The 19,925-nt window shown below is 36.5% G+C and overlaps 1 protein-coding gene across 9 annotated transcripts in view; it reads right to left on the minus strand.

Moving 5' to 3' along the window:
- LRRC7 (leucine rich repeat containing 7) overlaps nucleotides 1-19,925 on the minus strand; it is a 571,260-nt gene that overhangs the window by 146,495 nt on the left and 404,840 nt on the right. For all 9 annotated transcript variants that reach the window (XR_010153504.1, XR_010153506.1, XR_010153505.1 and 6 more), the window contains exons 9-11: nucleotides 14,262-14,336; nucleotides 8,324-8,468; nucleotides 84-156 (exon numbers count right to left, since the gene is read on the minus strand). Coding sequence is in view for 6 of the 9 variants with exons in the window: in XM_063800431.1 (XP_063656501.1) it covers nucleotides 84-156; nucleotides 8,324-8,468; nucleotides 14,262-14,336 (293 nt within the window). In the remaining 3 variants the exon portion in view is untranslated. The remainder of the gene's footprint in view (nucleotides 1-83; nucleotides 157-8,323; nucleotides 8,469-14,261; nucleotides 14,337-19,925) is intronic.

Genomic DNA, 19,925 nt, shown 5'->3' on the forward strand with positions numbered 1-19,925 from the left:
AAATGTTTTGAATTAGAAAACTCAATATATCCTTTAGTTTCTGGCTTTTGAGAGGCAGACTGGTATGAAAAGTTAGCACTTACTTTCCAATTGTATTGGGTAGCATTGTAAGTTGATTGTCATCTACTTTTAGAGTTGTTAGTTTTTTCAAAAGTCCTAAAACAGAGAAGAAGGTTGATTAATACATAAGAGCAGATTATGACAGGAAATGTGATATAAAAGAAATCACATGAATCACTTGTGTTGAATGCTTGGCATGCTAATTGGCCACACTCTGCTAATACACACTCATAAAACTGACGTTTGTGTGTAGTCTAATTTTGACCTTCTAGTTGCAAAAAAATTGCATACATCAATGACAGTTCAAGAATATAAATGCAGAGAAATAAACAAAACATACAGCTCCACATACACCCCAGTTGACATTAATACTACTACATTTCCCTTTTGTATTCTTCAGCAAATGGACCAGTTGAAATTTTTCAAGCCAGCTGTGATTTAATATTTAATTAACTCCTAAGCAGTAATAACTAACATCGCTGTTGTGATACAAATTGAAAACAAATCTGAATTAAGTCCAATGATCAATGAAAATGAATACTGAAGTATTGCAATGCAGCGGTTATAATTATGTTCTTGGAAATTTACAACGTATGACCTCGTATTCTTTTTGGCACCATAAATCCTGCCTTGGATCAGCAATAAGCACAAAAACTTAGAACTGGCCAAGAATTTAAGTTACAACTATTTATCTTTCATTATCTGATTTATGGCCTCCATACCCTTAATGGCTTGCTCTCTTCCCAGGGTTTTAATGAGCAATAGCCACACAGTAATTGAAGAACAGCTGCATTTGGCATAATCAACTTCCTTATCCAACCATAAAATAACCTACAATATTGATATGGCTTAAATAGTCCAAATCCAAGGGCAAAGCATTAACACTTAACAAATTTTGTTTTACATTGGAACTACACATGTACACTATAGATTGCTGCATTCTGCAAAAAAAAAATTTTACTAATTGACATAGTAAGTTTCACGATCATATATGTTTTGAGAGACGCCAAATTAAACAAAATTAAATAGCTTTCTTTAATAGTTTGTCTAGGAGCTTTTAACATACCAATGTGACTCCAGATTTATTATGGAATTCATGTGTGTGTCTGTGTGTGTGTGTGTGTGTGGTGCACAGTATGTTGTTGAACTAGTGTTTTGTGAACATGTTTTGAGAAACTGGCTATAGATCATGCCCATATTTCTCAAATATTTTGAGGGTTCCTAACAGGCATGGAGTAAGTCACAAAAAGTCTGAAATAAAGCTGTGGCTGCACTTCACATTTCAGTATGCTCTGTTATGTATTCTTCAGAAGTAATCAGAATCTCTACTGCAGTAGAGAGAAATGTTATCACTATCAGACTGTTATGAGCAAGTACCTGGGAACTGAATACATCAGCTTGAAAACAACATCACCTGGGAAAGGGACAGTTCACATTGTGGCAATTTATCATTGAAGTTTGAGCATCCACTGCCATATCCATTTATGTTCAAAAGGTGATTGAATCATTTTAGCTTCTCCAGAGCATATGTTACAGTATCAGCCTTGGAAATATAAAAGAGCACCTGAGCTTGTTTTTGAGTTGTGGAAAGAAAACAGGAAAGTATGAATTATAGCTAAGTTTTTTGTGACTTGGTAGCCTGGATCAGACGAGTGTCCTGCCTGCCAGTGGAGCTGGATGTGGGTTAATGTTCTCAACATCACTCAATCGGGTCACAAGAAGCTTGGGAGTGGGTTACAGACGACTGAGCAAACATCACAAAGTCAGGGTGCAAAGTACTCTCAGAGGATCATAGTCTCCAGCTCTGAAGTAATGGAGAGAAAACCTTGAGGAAGGTTGGGGCCTAAGGCTAAATGCTGATGTGACAGATTATCCTGAAGACTGGAGTAGTGGCTCTCACAAGAAATTTTTGTTAAGTGCATCTTTTTCAATATCTTTAAAGGTTGAAGCAATTTAGTTCCTGCTCAGCTCCAAGTCTGTGGGTTTAAAGGAACCTCACTCATTTGTTGTGTGGCTATTTTGCCAACACTCATATTCCATCCAAGAGGATACTCTTCGGACAGAGTCTGGAGCTTCTGTAGAATTATGATTGCCCCTGGGATGAAATTAGGCTGCAAGCCTCACCCTTGTTGCTCATGTCTTCCTCCAGCATTTAACATCTTTATTGCATTTCTATATCATATGTGCTTAGACTCTTTTCTCTAGAGTAATCAACGGTATTTTATCCTATTCCTTCTCTCTACTTGTGCCCTTCTCCAAGTCTCCATCTCTTCATCCTATACTCCCAACTAAGAAATACTGAAGAGATAGAAAAAGAAGGCCTTTTCCTACAATTTTAACTACACACACATATATGCAATCAGCATTAATACATTAAACATTAATATAATTTGCTAATATTTACATTTACAAATATATAATAGAACTTTGAAAGGAAATAGTTGTGCACTCATCAAATCTAAGATTATAATAAATATTATATTGTAACAATAGTTGTTTACTATATGTCAGGTACTATTACTACTATCACTTAATAGATGATGAAACCGAGGCAAGATTAAGTAACTTGTCTAAGGTCACACAGCAAGTAAGGTAGAAAAGCCAGAATCAGAACTCTAAGTAACCTAACTATAAAGCCCATGCCCTTAACCTTTAAGTGAGTAAGATAAATTATTAAGCAAAAAATCTTTCTTTTTCTTTTATTTTTCTTTATTGAGTTTCTCCGCTATCCAAAGAAGCTGATTATGAAAACTCTCCATCTAGAAGAGGAAAAGAGTCCCTTTCATTTGCCCTGGAACCAGCACAGGGAAAGTGACTCAGCACACAGGGCTTGTTGTTGAGTATATCACTCCATTCAAATACCCGATAGCTGCAGAGGAACTAAAAAAGGCATGAAGAAAGTAAAGATTTTATTTAAGTTGCCATATCCCTCTATTAATACTATGAAGATTCTTATCTTTTATTCTTTTAAATGTCGGTAGTCCAATAGATAATCCATGATCCAAATAAGGAGGACACGATGCAATTCGCCATCCAATTATCACTAATGAACCATTCTAGGGCCTCAGAACAGAGCTCTCAGTTTCCTATTCCAGATATTTATTTTGACCAAGAAAGGGAATTCTCTGAGGAGAGTCAGCTACTCTACATTTAGAATCAGGGACTGTGGCAACTCTGCAGATGTATAAATACAAATTTCCCTGACAGGTCAATAAGGTCCAAAGATAGTTCAAGGAGTAAGCTACTACAACAGTTACTTTGAGAACCATTCAGGTCATAAATGAAGGTGTAAAATATATAATACCACCTACCTATCCTAGTCTGTCATATGCCAATCCAGTGTCTAGCTTGATATTCTCTGTTACCTATTACATGCTGACTTCTTCAGACCAGAAGGCTAATTTCCAAGTTTATTTCTTAAAGGAAACTATTTCATACAAACAATTATATCATGTTAATAATAATGCTTCATTTTCTACCAGTTTTTTTTTTTTTTTAATAAAAGGTCCCATTCTGTCACCCAGGTTGGAGTGCAGTGGTACAATCATAGCTCTCTGCAACCTCTGAACTCCTGGGCTCAAGCAATCCTACTGCCTCAGCTTCCTGAGTAGTTAGGACTGCAAGTGTGTGTCACTGTGCCTGGGTAATTTTTTAATTTGTTGTAGAATTGGGAACTTGCTGTGTTGCCCAGTCTGGTAACCAACTCTATTGCCTTTGTAAAATCAAACTTTCTGTGTTTTGTTTTAGATATGTCTCATAACCACAATATAGCTGAACTTGAAATTCTGGATCTTTTAATAGAATAAGTGTAATCAATTAAATCTATTACATTTGTTGTGATTTATGACAATTTGAATTTATTTTTACCATCTTATTTATAACTTCTATTTTATCATTTTTACATTTTATTTTTCTTTCTTCCACCGTATGAATATTTTCTTTCAGAACTTTTCCCCTCCTCTCCTGGTTTGGAAGTATCAGCTTCATTTCTATTAAGTAGATACATTTACATTTTTAACATGTCTATTTAACTGAATATTTCATGCAAATTCTAAAGTTATGCAGTATTTCTAGCCTCTGCTTGAATAAGGTAAGGTCCTTCACATTCCTTAATCCTGTCTAAACATTTTAAATATAAAAGATTCCTCTTTACAGGCACTATTTAGATATAACAACTTCATTTACCAAATTGAGTAATTTAATTAATTTAATTTACCAAATTAAGTTCATAAATAACATCTTCATTGCATGTCTATATCATATGTGCTTAGACTCTTTTCTCTACAGTAATCAAAGGTATTTTATCCTATTCCTTCTCTCTACTTTTGCCCTTCTCCAAGTCTCCATCTCTTCATCCTATACTCCCAACTAAGAAATACTGAAGAGATTTCTTTCTTAATTTCTACCAAATTAAGTTGGTAAATTAAATTACTTAATTAAATTACTTAATTTACCAAATTAAGTTGGTAAATTTGGTAAAGCTTGCCATTGCTTTATGCATTCACTTCCTTCCTTCTGAGTTTGTTTTTGTTTTCTGAGTAAAGTACATCTTTTAAGAGCAAATTCTCTTATTCTTGGTATATGCTCAAATATATTTGTTGTGTGCTCACTCTTGAATGAATGTTTACTTGGGTATAGAAATCCAATCTGCCTGTAATTAACCTTCAGTACTTTGAAGATATTACTCCGCTATCCAGAAGATATTGTCACTGATGACAATGATGACATCTCTAATTATTATTATGTAGATAAGCTCTTTTTGTTCTATGGCAGCTTTAAACAATATTTTTCTTTGTCCTTGCAGTTTCAGAACAATGAGCCAGTGCAAATTTATTATATTTATCTCTTTTAGCACTATGTGTATGCATTTACTATGATAAATTACTTGTGTATTTAATGCTGAAAAATAATATCAACTATTTTCTCTTTGAATAGTTCCTCTTTTCCATTTATTCTGTTCTGTATTTCTGGAATTCTGTATTTATTCCTGGAGAAGGTAATTTTTTTGCTTTTTCATTTTTAGAATGCAATTTCTATTCTATTCTCTGTGTCTCTTAACTCATTTTTAATATTTCTTATTAACAAATTTCTATGTGCCTGTTCTGTTCCTCAGCACTGTCTTCCAACTTACAAATTTTATACCTGACTATATCATACTTTCTTCATTATAGCTGTTGTATTTTAAAATTTCCCTATGTGGTATTTCATACCTGATGTGGTATTTTAATTTCCAGGATTTCTTTTTCAAAATTTATTTTTGAAAACTTTTGGCAAATTAAAATTGTATATAATTATCAGGTACATAGTGATGCAGTGGTTATCACTTTAGAATGATTGAATCAAGCTAATTAACATATCTGTCAATTTAAATACTTATCATTTATTCCTCCTGTCTAACTGCAACTTGGTGTCCTTTGACCAATGTCTTACTTTTCATTTTCAGGATTTTTAATTGATTCTTTTTCTTAACCATCTATTTTTAGTCATAGCTCATGTTTTTGTTTGATAAGTCTTATTATTTGTGTTTCAGCATTTTAAATATAAAAGATTCCTCTTTCACTGGCCCTAATTATTTGGCTATAACACCTAATTGTTATTCTTTTATCTATTTGATGTTCTATACATGCTTAAAATAGTTTTTATATTGGTTGATAACTTTTGTTTCCCTTAGGGTAAATTCTCCTATTTGGCTGAATTTTTGGTTGTCAAAGCAACATTAGTTTCCTTCAACATTTTTGTTTGCAAGCTCATTTGTGAGGGTGAATGTTTCCCCATTCACTATGCTCACTTCTCCCTGTCTGGCAGTTTTCTGGTTACCTCCACCTGACCCCCAGGTTTCTGGAGTTCAGAACCAGTCTTATATTAGCAATGTTGGTGGTCTTATCCTTCGTGGATACTGCAGATTCAGTCCAAGCCAGCTTGTCACTTGCCATAGTTTTCCACAGTGAATTTTCTGTTGTTTCCCTTTTCTCTAGCTCCACATACTAGTTGTAAATTTTTCAGTCCCTTTTCACAGAAAAGAGGTCCCGCCTTAATCTTTTGTAAGTTCTGATTCCTCTGTTGTGCTTAAAGTCCTTCTATTTCTTATTTCACGGTAAGAACTGAACTTACAGCTGCTTGCTTGTGGTTTGTAGCCCATCAGGCCTGGGGATATTGCTGGATTTCCATTCTATCACAGGTTCAGGTTGATGTTCATTCTTCTTAAGCAAACATCATTTTTCTTTTTTAAAAATTAGAATTTTTTTTTCAGAGATGGAGTCTTGCTATGTTGCCTAGGGTGGACTCGAATTCCTGGGCTCAAGCAATCCTCTTGTCTCAACCTTTTGAGTAACTGGGACTGTTGGCACATGCCACCATGCCTGGGTGAGTGTGGCTAAATTATTTTATTTACTAAGTGTTCAAACAGCACGTAGAATATGCCAGGCACAGTTCTTGGCACTGAGGAGTCAGTAATGAAAAATATGTTCTTTGAATATATAGAGTTTTTATATTTTCAAGATAAATTTAAAATGGTATGGGATGGTGGTGAGTAGGAGTGTAAGGTTACGTATTAAATTGCTCTGTCATCTTGACCAGTGGATGTTCTCTATAATCATACTTCCTTACCTGTCACAACATAAACCAGTATTTCCTAAATTTGTCTGATCACAAGTTTCATCTAAGATGTTTAATAAAAGTACAGATCAGGGGGCTTGTCACATTTACTGAATCAGAATCTTAAGAGACAAAGCCTAGAAACGTGGAAGTGTTTAATAAAACTCTCAGTTAAGACCCATGATTGAGCAAGTTAGAGAAATATCATTATAAAATATGGGATTTTGTAAATAAAAAGTCAACAATTCTAGGAAGAAAGAAAAGATGGACCACAATTTTGCTAAAACTAATGTTCTTTATCAGCCTCAAAGAATGGCTAAGTAGAAGTAATAATGTATTGAAGAAAAATTTGGAAAATTGCCTCATCTTCAACTGGATTACCTAGGATATGGCTTAATTTTTAAAAGTTATATGTTCTGGAACTCAATAATGATTAAAAATTTACAACTCATATGTGCAGCTAGTGAAAAGGGAAACAGTAACTTCACTGTGGAAAACCATGGCAAGTCACAAGCTGGCTTGGATTGGATCTGCAGCATCCACGAAGGATAAGAGCACCTCATTGCTAATATAAGACTGATTCTGAACTTCAGTCAATCTTAATAATGATTAAGTTCCAGAACATATAACACATCTGTTTCAAAGAGGTTAAAATCTATGTTACAAAGTTAAGTAATTTAATGATTACCCTTTTCGTAGAGTTCTCTTACAAATACTAACAGCAAGATACCTATACAAAAAAGCTTACACATTATTTAAATGAGTCTTTCACTATTTTACTCATATAAACTTTTTTTGTTTGTTTGTTTTTGAGACGGAGTCTCCCTCTATTGCCCAGGCTGGAGTGCAGTGGCATAATCTCGGCTTGCTGCAACCACCGCCTCCTGGGTTCAAGCGATTCTCCTGCCTCAGCCTCCCTCCCGAGTAGCTGGGACTACAGGCATGCACCACCATGCCCAGTACTTTTTGTATTTTTAGTGGAGATGGGGTTTCACCATATTGGCTAGGCTGGTTTCGAACTCCTGACCTCGTGACCCACCCGCCTTGGCCTCCCATAGTGCTGGGATAACAGGTGTGAGCCACTGCGCCTGGCCCATATAAACATCCTTAAACAAAAATGTATGAGTGCTTTTTATATACTAACAGGCAAATTATTTGATCGAATGAATCTTAACATGTTAAGGACATGTGACTTTTTAAAAATAATAGAACTAAGAAGACATTTTATGTTTATACTTTTTATATGTTACTCCTACATTATACCAATGTTACAACAATATTACAAATAGAATATAGCAACATCCTATGGATGGAAGCTATTGTAATTCTATCATAATATAAGGATACATACATGATTATTAAATTACTCTAAAGAAAACATACATACTCCTTATAATAACATTTTGCAACTTTGGAGATATAACAATTTTTAAACAATATCAATTTGGTAGGATCATTTTAACAGAAGAGCCTTCTTGAATTTGGAAACGAGTTAATATTTCACTTAAGATATTTGTTAGATACTATTTTATGATTTCCATAGCACATTTTAAAATTTATTAACATCAGGCTAACAGTATATTACCTATATCTATAGACAAACTATACTTCCAAAAAAGAAAGTGGTATATTTGACATAAATATTTGTGACAAAATATTATATTCTCACCTATAGAATCAGGCAATTGTTGCAACATATTGGATGACAATAAGAGGTCCTCAAGGGCTTCACATCCAGAAATGTCCATGTCAACTGTTTCTATTCTGTTTTTTGACATATCCAGGTATACCAACATCTTTAACTTCCCTATAGACTTGATGACATTGCATAAACTCAGGGTTAGTTGAGAAAATTTCACAAGACATTTTAAAGTTGTAAGAACCACTACACTGTAAAGTTTATTTTAAAAGCAACCACAACAATAACAAGTGTTGGCAAGAATGTGGAGGAATTGTAAACTTCAAACATTGCTAGTAGGAATGTAAAATGGTATAGCCACTTTGAAGAACTGTTTGGCAGTTTCTCAAAATGACTCAACAATAAATAGGGTTATACCACTATAGGCATATACCACTGAGAATAAAAACATATGTACACACAAAAACTTACACAAATGGTCACAGATGCATTATTCACAATGTCAAAAATTGGTGACAACCCAAATGTCCATCAATTGATGAACACATAAATCAAATGTGGCATATACATATAATGAAATATTACTTGGTAATAAAAAGGAATAAAGTATTGATACATGTTATACAATGTATGAACCTTGAAAATACATGCAAAGTAACAGATGCCAGTCACAAAAGACCACACATTGTATGATTCCATTTATATGATATGTCCAGAATATGCAAATCCATAGAGATAGAAAGTTGAGTAGGGTTTCTAGGAGCTGGGTGGATGGGGAGTATGGGAGTTATGGCTAATAGGTTCAGGTTTTCTTTCAGGGCTCATGAAAATGTTCTAAAATTAGATTGTGGTGATGGTTGTACAACTATGTGAGTAGTCCAAAAACCACGGAACTGTATATGGTATGTGAATTATATCTCAATGCAGCAGTTAGAAAACACACAATAATCTTGAAGTTGGCACTGAATAAAATCAATAACTCCCAACTAAATAAGCTGCCACTGAAACAATGACATTGACATGTAGATCCTTAAAATTTCAAATGCATAAGAAAGGTTTTAAATTATAATTTTGGAGATTACCCTATTAATTAGAGTCAATGTTTTGCTCATTCAATGGCCCTTTTTGAAGGATCTACTATGTACCAGTATCTGTGTTATGTATTCAAGAACAATCAAGAATAAGACAGCTAAGTATGGGGACAGACTTGCCATGATGAAGACAAAGTTTTTATCAATAAGGAGTTCTCAGTAATGAAGGAAACTTTCAAGTAAGAAATAATTATAATACTCTGTGACAAATGCAATAAAAAAGCACGTAGTGAATGCCATAGAACAGGGAAGGGCTGCAAATGGCCTGGAAGATGCTGCTCATCAAAAGAAGAGAACCTGTACCTGGAAGGGAGAACAGCACGTGCCTTTATAAAGTGTGACAAAGCATGCTATGTTTGAGGAAGAGTGGGAAATTCAAAGTGGCTGAGTATAGTGATGAAGTTGAGATTACAGGGAGAAGCCAGCTGCTGAAAGGGTTTCTATGTCATGTGAAGAAATGCAAACTCTATTTTATAGGCAAGGAAAGCAAAAGGATTGTAAGATGGGGAATGACATGAACAGATTTATGCTTAGAAGTAGTAACTTCAGGGAACTTTCAAAAGCTGGAGTCAAGGAGATCTGTTAGAGGGATATAGAAGTATTTTAGCTGTTAAGGCAGCAGAAGTGAGGATGAAGAGGGGATGGACTCCAGAGAAAGTTAGAAGTGGAATGATTGGATTAGTAACTGATTTCTGAGGAGAGGGAAGGATCAACCCATATCTTGGGCAAGGAGTGAACATGTGGGTGGGACACGGACTAGAGGAGTTAGGGCAGGGCAAAGGTCCTCATTTTCCTTTTCCTTTAGGGCATGTTTTGTAAATAAATGTTCCACACATTTCAGTTACTCAATGAATGGTTCATCTGTTTATCTGGTCTACCTGTGCATACTTTACCATCTCTAATTACTTGACAGAGTATAAATAAACAAATACACAATAAATACATAAATTTATTACATACACACAAGCTCGCACTTGGCACTATGCTAAGTACTTTATATATATTATTTGATTCAATATTTTATATTTTTGCTACCCAAAATGTGTTCGGCAGACCAGCAGCATTGACACCACTTGGGAGCTTGTTAGAAATGTATAATCTCTGCTGGGCGTGGTGGCTCACGCCTGTAATCCCAGCACTTTGGGAGGCCAAGGTGGGCGGATCACGAGATCAGGAGTTTGAGACCAGCCTGACCAACATGGTGAAACCCCGTCTCTACTAAAAATACAAAAATTAGCTGAGTATGGTGGCTGGCACCTGTAATACCAGCTACTCAGGAGGCTGAGGCAGGAGAATCAGTTGAACCCTGGAGGCAGAGGTTGCGGTGAGCTGAGATCATGCCACTGAACTCCAGCCTGGGCAACAGAGTGAGACTCCATGCAAAAAAAAAAAAGTATAATGTCAGACCCACCCCAGATCTGCTGAATCAGAATCTGCATTTTAACACATATTAAATATTGGAGATTAAGTCATGTCACATGTTGGATTCCTTGGGAAGCAGAGACAAAGAAAGAAGTTTTTGAGAGTGTTTAGGATCAACACCAGTAGAAAGGAAGACACAGGAAAGAAAGGGAGCAGGATTGGGTAGACAAAGAAGTTGGGCTGTGATGAAATCTTAAGAAAGTCCTTGGCTGGCACTTCAAAGATCACTGAAGTTGGGATTGCCCTGAAGTTGTTCTGAGTAGAGGATGAAGGGTTGAGCCTTTATATACCTGCATTGACTGATCATTGGATGGAGGTCTCTGGGAATGGGGTTATGACCGTGGATGAAGATGTTCTCTTTACGTGAGGCAATTTCTGAAGAAGGCTGGAGAGCTGCAAGCAGCATTTCCAGAAGCTGGGGGAATAGAGTAAATTCTTAAGTCCTGGAGAAGGATGCATGAGAGCATCTACTACAGGTAACACTCCAAAGTTATCCCATTAATATGGGGTGGAGCTGATTTCAAACTCAATTTTATCAGACTACAGGCTACAAAGCCCATTTGGAGGGCACATATCCTTAATTAACCCAGTGCAAATCTCCAGCCCTGCTCCCTCAGCTTCCCATGTGGGTGCAGAGTGTGAGCACAGGCTTGGAGTGACTGAATATTTGCTAGCTAGAATCAGAGTACTTTGGATGAGTCAGAGTTTCTCCTCATGCTTAGAAATGTGTCACTTGGAAAAATATTGTCACTTTACTCATAGCTTTCCATCCCAAGAAACTATCATGTTACCTAAGTTCACTCTCCTTTTCCACTGAGCAATGAAAGAATGATGTGTGTGTGTGTGTTTCTTTTTTGTTCCTTTATCATGAGATATCATGAGAAAATTTATTTTCTCCTTGAAGCTTCCAGCTTCCTTCATTGCTATCTTCAGCATAATTTAGTATTTTGGTGTGCAGTTCCTAAACATTCTTTTTGGAATAACACTTTGATGTTGAAAACACTGTATCAAAGCAATCGTAGCCTGAGGACTGTAAAGGCATAAATTCTTACAGTACTTGAGGATACTGAATGTTGATCCCACATTCTCTGGGCATAGAGGGGTCTATAAGTGAGCAGTGCAGCAAATGGAAAGAGTAGAAGCCACAAGTAAAAGAAGATACTGGAGTTTGTTTAAAATAAATGTGAATTCAATACATGATTTAGTCATATTTTGGTTGATTAACCTTAGATTGATGGTCACAAGATAGAACTATGTAAAAGACTAAATATTTGATCATTATCTATTTGCTTCTTTGATTTGTGAAAAACAGAGTGGAAAATAATAGCCCAGACTATTCAAAAGTATTCACAAAATATATTAACTTTATTATGATACATGAACTAAGAAAAAAATGAATGTGCTTCTTTTCCCCATGGCTAATGATATTAAATGTTTTAATTATTCTGTGAAACTGACAGACATAGGCTGGAGACCGCACTCAAGATGAACCATTCAAAGCCAAGTATTTTGGGGTAACTGAAAAGCAATTCTTTGCCAGCAACAACATCCAGAAAGCCATGGCTATTTCTGGCAGGGAGGTGTAGGGTATTCCCACACAGCATATAACAAAATACCAAGTGCAAGTATACAAAATAAAGTAAGGAATCTATATAAAGCTAGCAGTACATATGAAACATCTACTCTCGAGACAGACAAATTAGGCAGCATTATATGTTTTATGGAAGATTTCATCCCTGCCTTTCCACTTAAATAACAAACTTATTGAGAAATTTGGCATGTGAATTGATTTGCACAGTGGATTTTGGGAATGTAACCATTGTGAAAAGTAAAATTCTCATTTGTACCTTCTATTGGTTCCATAGAGAGCCTTTGGGAGCTTTACAGTCAACAGCAACCTCTGGCGCTGGTTTGAATTACAGCTCCCTGGGGTACTGGCTGTGTTATCTTGGGCCAGTTACTTTTTTTGTGTTTTAGTTTCCTCATCTATAAAATGGGGATGGTAGTAGAACTTACTTCATAGGGTTGTTGTAGGGATTCAATGAATCAACATTTGTAAAACACAGAGAGAATGCCTAGCCCATGGTAAATGCTATGTAATTTTTAATAAATAAATATATTGAAGAAGAGGTATAAACTTCTAGCTGGCATATATTCTGATTCTTCAATCTTTGCACAGGGATTGGTAAGTGTCTCACCTGTGTTGCCTCAGGATTTGTACATACCTTGACTATAGCACAAATCAGGCTCTGCTATGAGTAGTGAAATCCAGATCTGTTTATCCTGCCATGTGTGAGCTTCTCAAACAAATATATTCAAGATCATTGAATATATTATCTTTGTAACCCTGACATTAGCATAGTTTCTGATTCATAGAGCTTTATTGGTACATGATTTTTAAATAAATCAGTGAACAATAGATGTACATATTTTTCTGTTTTGTGTCTTTGATGGTATAAATGCATCTTTTGATAAAAGCATTAATTATTTTTCCATAATCTTTGTTTCAGATTTTCTCCTTTATGTGGTCTTATGCTTATTCAAAGACAGAATAAATGTCTTGTTCTTGTTGGTTTTGCTGTCATCTTAAGTAATTTTTACTGTCAATTCAAAAAAGAAATAAAACTGGTTTTGAGAATACACATCTAAACCTCTGTGTTGGCTGAAGATTTATTACATATTCACCTGCTGTGGCTACTTAGACCAATGCCAGGAGTTTGGAGTTATACAAAACAATAGGGAGACTTGTGTTTGCGCTCTCTCTCTGTCTCTCTCTCTTGGTGTGTGTGTGTGTATGCAAGTGGCAAGGGGCAGTGTTTTATGGGAACATTCTTTTGTTAGATGGAAAAAGTAGGAATAATCACACTCAATGAGTTGACTGGTAAACTTATACTCAGGAGATAGTACTGGGCTGGCCTTTAGTTGAGGAAAAAATTTGACTCTGGTTTAACTTTCTGTTTTTAATACTGTATGATCCTTGCCATTTTCAAAAATTCACATGGGTTCTATTGAAAATCACCTGAACTGAGAGAGATTTTTATTTTGTAGAAGAGCTCTAACAAAATGAATAAAAACCATTGTCTAGTTACCTGTGAGAATAAGGTTGATTTTGTAAAAATAAAACTTGGTATTATATATGGTATTTTGCTTTTTAAAAATATAACTATAAATTCTTTCAGCTTTTAAAGAACAGTAAATGTGGGAAGAGATGACAAATATACTCCAAAGGGAATAAGAAAAATCTTTCTTACGTTTTGTACACCTATAACACTCACAAAAAGATACATAAAATACCAAAAAAAAAAAATGGTGAAAACACTTGGTGACTGAACACTCCTAATGAGTATTATTTACTTTGAAACACAAATACTGAAATTTAAGAGTTGAGATTATGATCAAATACAACAAATGTATAACAAATAATAGACAACATGGTAGAATAAAAACTTACATACCCCAGGTAACACTTGTAATGCATTATTATCCATCCATAACTCCCTCAAATTTTGTATTTGATCCAGAACTTCAGGCTGGGAGAGAAGTGGGGAGGAAGGAGAGAGGAAAACAAAATTAAATTAGTTTTTACTTATCACAAACATAAGATGTAATTTCTTGGATCTTGAGCTTTTATTTGGGAATCTAGTGTTAAGCATCTAAGAAATTCCACCTTTAACAGACCTCTAGGAAAACTGGTATTCCCTGACAGCCAATTTGGAATTGATCTGGAATCAGTTAGAACAATAATAATAAAATTGAAGATCTATTACTCACATACATTCTCCCTGAATACCTTACAATTATTCTTTGGAGCACTGATTACACTCTATTTGATAAGCATCTGTCTTTGTCACTAGAGTATAAACTTTTGAAGACCTGGGGAATGTTTGTTTTGTAATCACTATATCCTCACATCCCTGTTGCTTACCATGGGCACATAGTAGCTTCTTACTGTGTGTGTATTAGCGCCTTGCACACAAACATCCATGCACACACAGGGGTTACAGAACTGTGATGAGATAATACTGGGTTGGTGCAAACGTAATTGCGGTTTTGCCATTACTTTCAATGGCAAAAACGGCAATTATGTTTGCACCAACCTAATACTATGCATAAGATGAATAAGACCCATTGACTTTTAAAAAATCAGTCCCCAAGCTACCACCTGAAGACCCATGGACTTTTAATACTTTCATTTTGTCAATGAATAATTATTTGTTGAATAGTTGGGGATGCCTACTACATGTAATGTACAATGCGGTACATGCCTTGTATGTACATGCCATATAACCACCAGTACTTGCCTTGAAATAGCTGATGATCTAGATCTAGAACTAGGGGAGAGAAATATTTATAAATAACTAAAACCAAGGCAGCATATAGGAGAATACTTTAGAATATGTTTTAAAAGTTCAGAGAAGGGACAGAGAGAATATGATCAAAGTGTAACATGTAGTATATAAAGAAACACTTTCTTTCTCTAACTAGATGCTGTCTCTAAATTCTAACTCCGGGCAGCAGACTGTATAGAGAGAATAGAGGTTGCTATTGCTGCCAACATCAAAACCTTCCTAGTGGTAGCCTAATTTTTCTCCAGAAATTATCCCCTTCCCTATTCTTAGGCCTTGTGCTTCCTTTGAAGCCCATTCCTTTTTGTTTGTTTGTTTTTTACCACTTTGGGAGATGATCAAGGCCTCAGCTAACTAGTGCATTGTATCCACCTGGCCACAGAGATTGATCCAGGATGGGAACATGGCCCACTCAGAACACATACAAAGCAGTGAATCTTTGTGACTTCTGGGGAAAACACTATTGCTTATTGCTTTTCTCTGCAGCCCTGGGAACTTCACGCATGACAAAAAGAGGAGAGCCTGACTAAGGATGGAGCATTTCTACAGAAAGTAGAGCTAAAGGATAGATCCTGGTAAGATTACATAAGCCTAGAAGGCAGATTTTCTGTTTTTTTTTTTTTCTAACTGAAACAATTATTACTTACTGAAACAACAAAATACAAAACAGTTCAATAAAATTTGGAATCTAATTAGGTTCCAAAATACAAAAGCAGTGCACTTTGTAGAATACTTGTAGAAAAGAATGGAATTATATCAAAGTTACCATGAGAATATTAGTAATTGTAGGTCATTGGAGGTTATCTACACATCCTTAACAAATTAGGAGGGCTTAAGACTTCCAGATCTACTTTGGAGATAGTCTCGGATTCCTTTAGCCTGTGCTTGCAATAGAACGTGGTACGATTCTTGGGAGAAGTTTCCTTTATAACAAGGATTGAAATTTAAAATTAGAGACATGGCATTCTGCTGTGAAATCAAAGGCATCCATGAGGTAGTATGGAGGATGTGTGTGTGTGCATGTAGAAAAATACTTCTACTGTCACTTAGATCATAGGGAACAGGCAATGAACTGCTCTGCCTATATGTCAGGCTGGGCAAGAATGGAAAACATAAATCATGTGTAGGGAGCACACTCTGATATGCAGAGGTTTTGAGACAGAGGGCTGGCTAGCAGCAGGCAGGTGAATTGGAAAACATCAGTCATGTGTTGCTCCCCTCCCCTCCCTTTCCCTCCCCTCCCCTCCTCTTCCCTCCCCTCCTCTCCTCACGGACGATGGAGTCTCACTCTGTCACCCAGGCTGGAGTGCAGTGGTGCGATCTCAGCTCACTGCAACCTCGGCCTCCTGGGTTCAAGCCATTCTCCTGCCTCGGCCTCCCGAGTAGCTGGGACCACAGGCACAGGCCACCACGCCTGGCTAATTTTTGTATTTTTAGTAGAGGCGGGGTTTCACCATGTTGGCCAGGCTGGTCTCAAACTCTTGACTTCAGGTGATCCACCTGCCTCAGCCTCCCAATGCTTTTTTTGTTTTTTTGTTTTTTTCCTATGCATTATGCATATGTAAGGAGAAGCAAACGGGCTGCCCACTGGGCAAGGTTCAACAAAAACTCATATGAATACAATAAGACAGAGACTGATGTATAAACTTGTAACAGTAAACATTATTATTATTCAGGGTGGATTAGATTATGTTATTTTAACAAATTAACCCTGAAATCTCAGTGATTTAACACAAACGGCTTACTTTCCACTATTCCTACTACTGTATGTCCAGCATGCGTTTCTGCCCCATTATCTTGTGATACCATCTCAAGATTGTCAGGAGAACCAAAGCAAGGGAAGAGAGAGTGTGGAAAATTCACCACTGCTCTTAAAGATATTGGGCTGCAAGTGCCATGCAGCAATTATGCTTATAACTCAATGTCTAGAACTATTTATATGGCCTCACCCTTAGCACAAGGAAGCCTGGGAAATACAAAGGGAGGATGTGGATTATTTGGTAAATAGTATTGTCACTGCCACACAGTGACAGTGTATGAAAAAAAGAATGAGAAGAATGGATACACAGCACTTCTATAATTTATTCATCTCTTCATTAAGTAAGATCTAATTAAACATTTTCTAAGTGCTAGGCATTATACTAGTCATAGTGCATGGTATGGTCTCTGCCCTCAAGAAACTCAAAGCTTGAATTTCTTTTTTTTAAAGGAGATAGACTTTGTTGCATAAGTGAAGGAGCATAATTAAAATATTTTTAATGGGAAGTGATTTTGGCAGATTGGTGTTCTGTATATATACTCTATCCTATTCGAAAAAAGAAAAACAAAAACAGGAAACTTAACAGGGCTGGTAATGAAAGAGGTAATGAGGAATAAAAAGCAGCTGCTTCAGGAAACATTTAAAAGATAAAAATGGTAGGACTTGGTGACAGGATATGGGGGCGAGGGAGTGAGTCATGCACAAACATGTCTTCCAGTTTCCCAGCATGTGGTGATGTCAGCAATGGAGATGCAGAGTATTGGGGTGGAAGCAGATAAATGGGAGAGACTGAAATCAGTTTTGATCATAATTAACTTCGGGTTCCTGGAGGACATAGGTGGAGATTACCAGGAATCAGTTGGCATCAAAATCTGAAGCTTAGAGAATAGGTTTTAGCTGGAGATACAACTTAGAAGTATCACGGAAGTAGAAACTCACGTGAATGAGCTCTCCAAGGGGAATGTGAGGGGAACTAGAGTGAGTTGACTGAGGACAGTACCTTAAGGGACACTAATACTTGAGGGCTGAAAACAGGAAGAGCAACAAGAAGGAATGGCGTCCAGAAGTGTAAGGGTGACTAGAGTCCAATGAATAGAGTTGTGTTAGGAAAAAGGAAGTGAACAAGAGCATCCTACTCAGGAAAGGTGTCCAGTGAAATAAGAGATCGAGGATACCCACTCCATTTTAAAAACAGTAGGTCACTAGTAACCTTGGTGATAGACATTGTGATGGTTAATAGTGAGTGTTTACTTGATTGGATTAAAAGATGCAAAGTATTGATCTTGGGGGTGTCTGTGAGGGTGTTGCCAAAGGAGATTAATTTTTGAGTCAGTGGGCCGGGGAGGGCAGACCTACCCTTAACTGGGTGGGCACAATCTAATCAGCTGCCAGCGAATATAAAGCAGGCAGAAAAACATGAAAAGGGTAGACTGGCTTAGCCTCCAAGGCTGCATCTTTCTCCCATGCTGGATGCTTCCTTCCCTCAAACATCGGACTCCAAGTTCTTCAGCTTTGAGACTTGAACTGGCTTCCTTGCGCCTCAGCTTGTGGAGGCCCTATTTTGGGGCCTTATGATCATGTGAGTTAATACTACTTAATAAACTCCCCTTTATATTATCTATCTATCCTATTAGTTCTGTCCCTCTAGAGAATCCTGACTAATACAGACATTTCAGGTGATAACTATCTTACAGTGAGCTGACGATAAATAAGAAGAAAATAAATAGACACAATACAGGTAGAATATTATTTGTAAAGCCTGAATGAGAGGAGAGGAGAAAAGTTAAGGGGCTATAAAAAAAACTGAGGGGTCAAGGGAAAGGAAAGCTGACATGAAGACACTGGCGAAGAGGAACAGGTTAAAGATAGATAAGATGGTACAAAAAAAAAAAAACTGAGTAAATTCCAAGAGGGGACAATGAAGAGGAGATTGACAGCACAAGCGGAGGGGCTGACACTGAATAGAAGTGAGGCACCTCATTTGTTCAGACTGGAGGGAAGACTGCAGGGATGGTATGGGTGTAAGTTGGCATGGTGGAAGGAGGGCTGGTAGTTGAGGGAGGCATTTCTGAAGATCTCAAATTTTCTTGATGAAGTAGGAAATGAGGTAATCTGTTAACATAAGGCAACAAGAATTTTGTATACATCAGCAGTTGGGGAGAATGGTCCATATTGAAGTAGTTTGAGAGGCATCACTGAGAGCAATCAAAAGAGTTATATCAATGATAACAATTATAACTTTTTTTCTGGGCCAGGAAGGGAACTGAGTCTAGGAGAAAATAGAAGAAACAAAAGACTTCAGGTTTCCACAGGTCGGAGAGGTGTGTAGCAGGAGCGAGGGGACAGACAGAAGTGGAAGAAGGAAAAATTAGAATTTATGGTAGAATTTAGAGATTCAAGATTTCTGAAGTTGTTTTGGACAATGGCAAAATTCAAACTGTAACTCTGGGGAGAGTTGGCTAAGGTACAAACTATAAAATCTTGGTGTGTAGGTGGGGGAGGATGCTGTGGGAACATAAGGCCTTTCATGATTTCCAAGGATTTGGGCAACCTGTGATGCACTGCATAAATTGCTCTCTTGGCTGTGTCAGGCAAAGTGGCAGAGAAAGATGATCAATCATACCTCTGAAATTTCTCTAATTCTGGGTTTTACTGGGGACTTTAGGTATCTATGGCTACTTGGAAAGAGATCAGTGATTCTAATCTATATTTCTACTTTATTTTAAAGGATCTCATTTAATCTATTTAAGAACATAATAAGGTGATAATAATCCCACTTCATGGATAAATAATCTGATAATAATTTCCTCTGGAAAATGAGAATAATTTGATGAAGTTTACATAACTGCAGATGATATTGCTGCTCAGGTCTTCTGGCTACAAAGATGACATCATCTTAGAGCTTAAAATTGAAATTCCAAAATAATGAAGAGAGTTGGTGATCACAAATACCCAATAAAGAAAGTAAAGCATATGCTTGATTTCTAAAAAAATATATTTTTATTACTGGGTGT

The sequence above is a fragment of the Pan troglodytes genome, chromosome 1 (assembly GCF_028858775.2).
Source record: "Pan troglodytes isolate AG18354 chromosome 1, NHGRI_mPanTro3-v2.0_pri, whole genome shotgun sequence".
In the NCBI taxonomy this organism is placed as follows: domain Eukaryota; kingdom Metazoa; phylum Chordata; class Mammalia; order Primates; family Hominidae; genus Pan; species Pan troglodytes.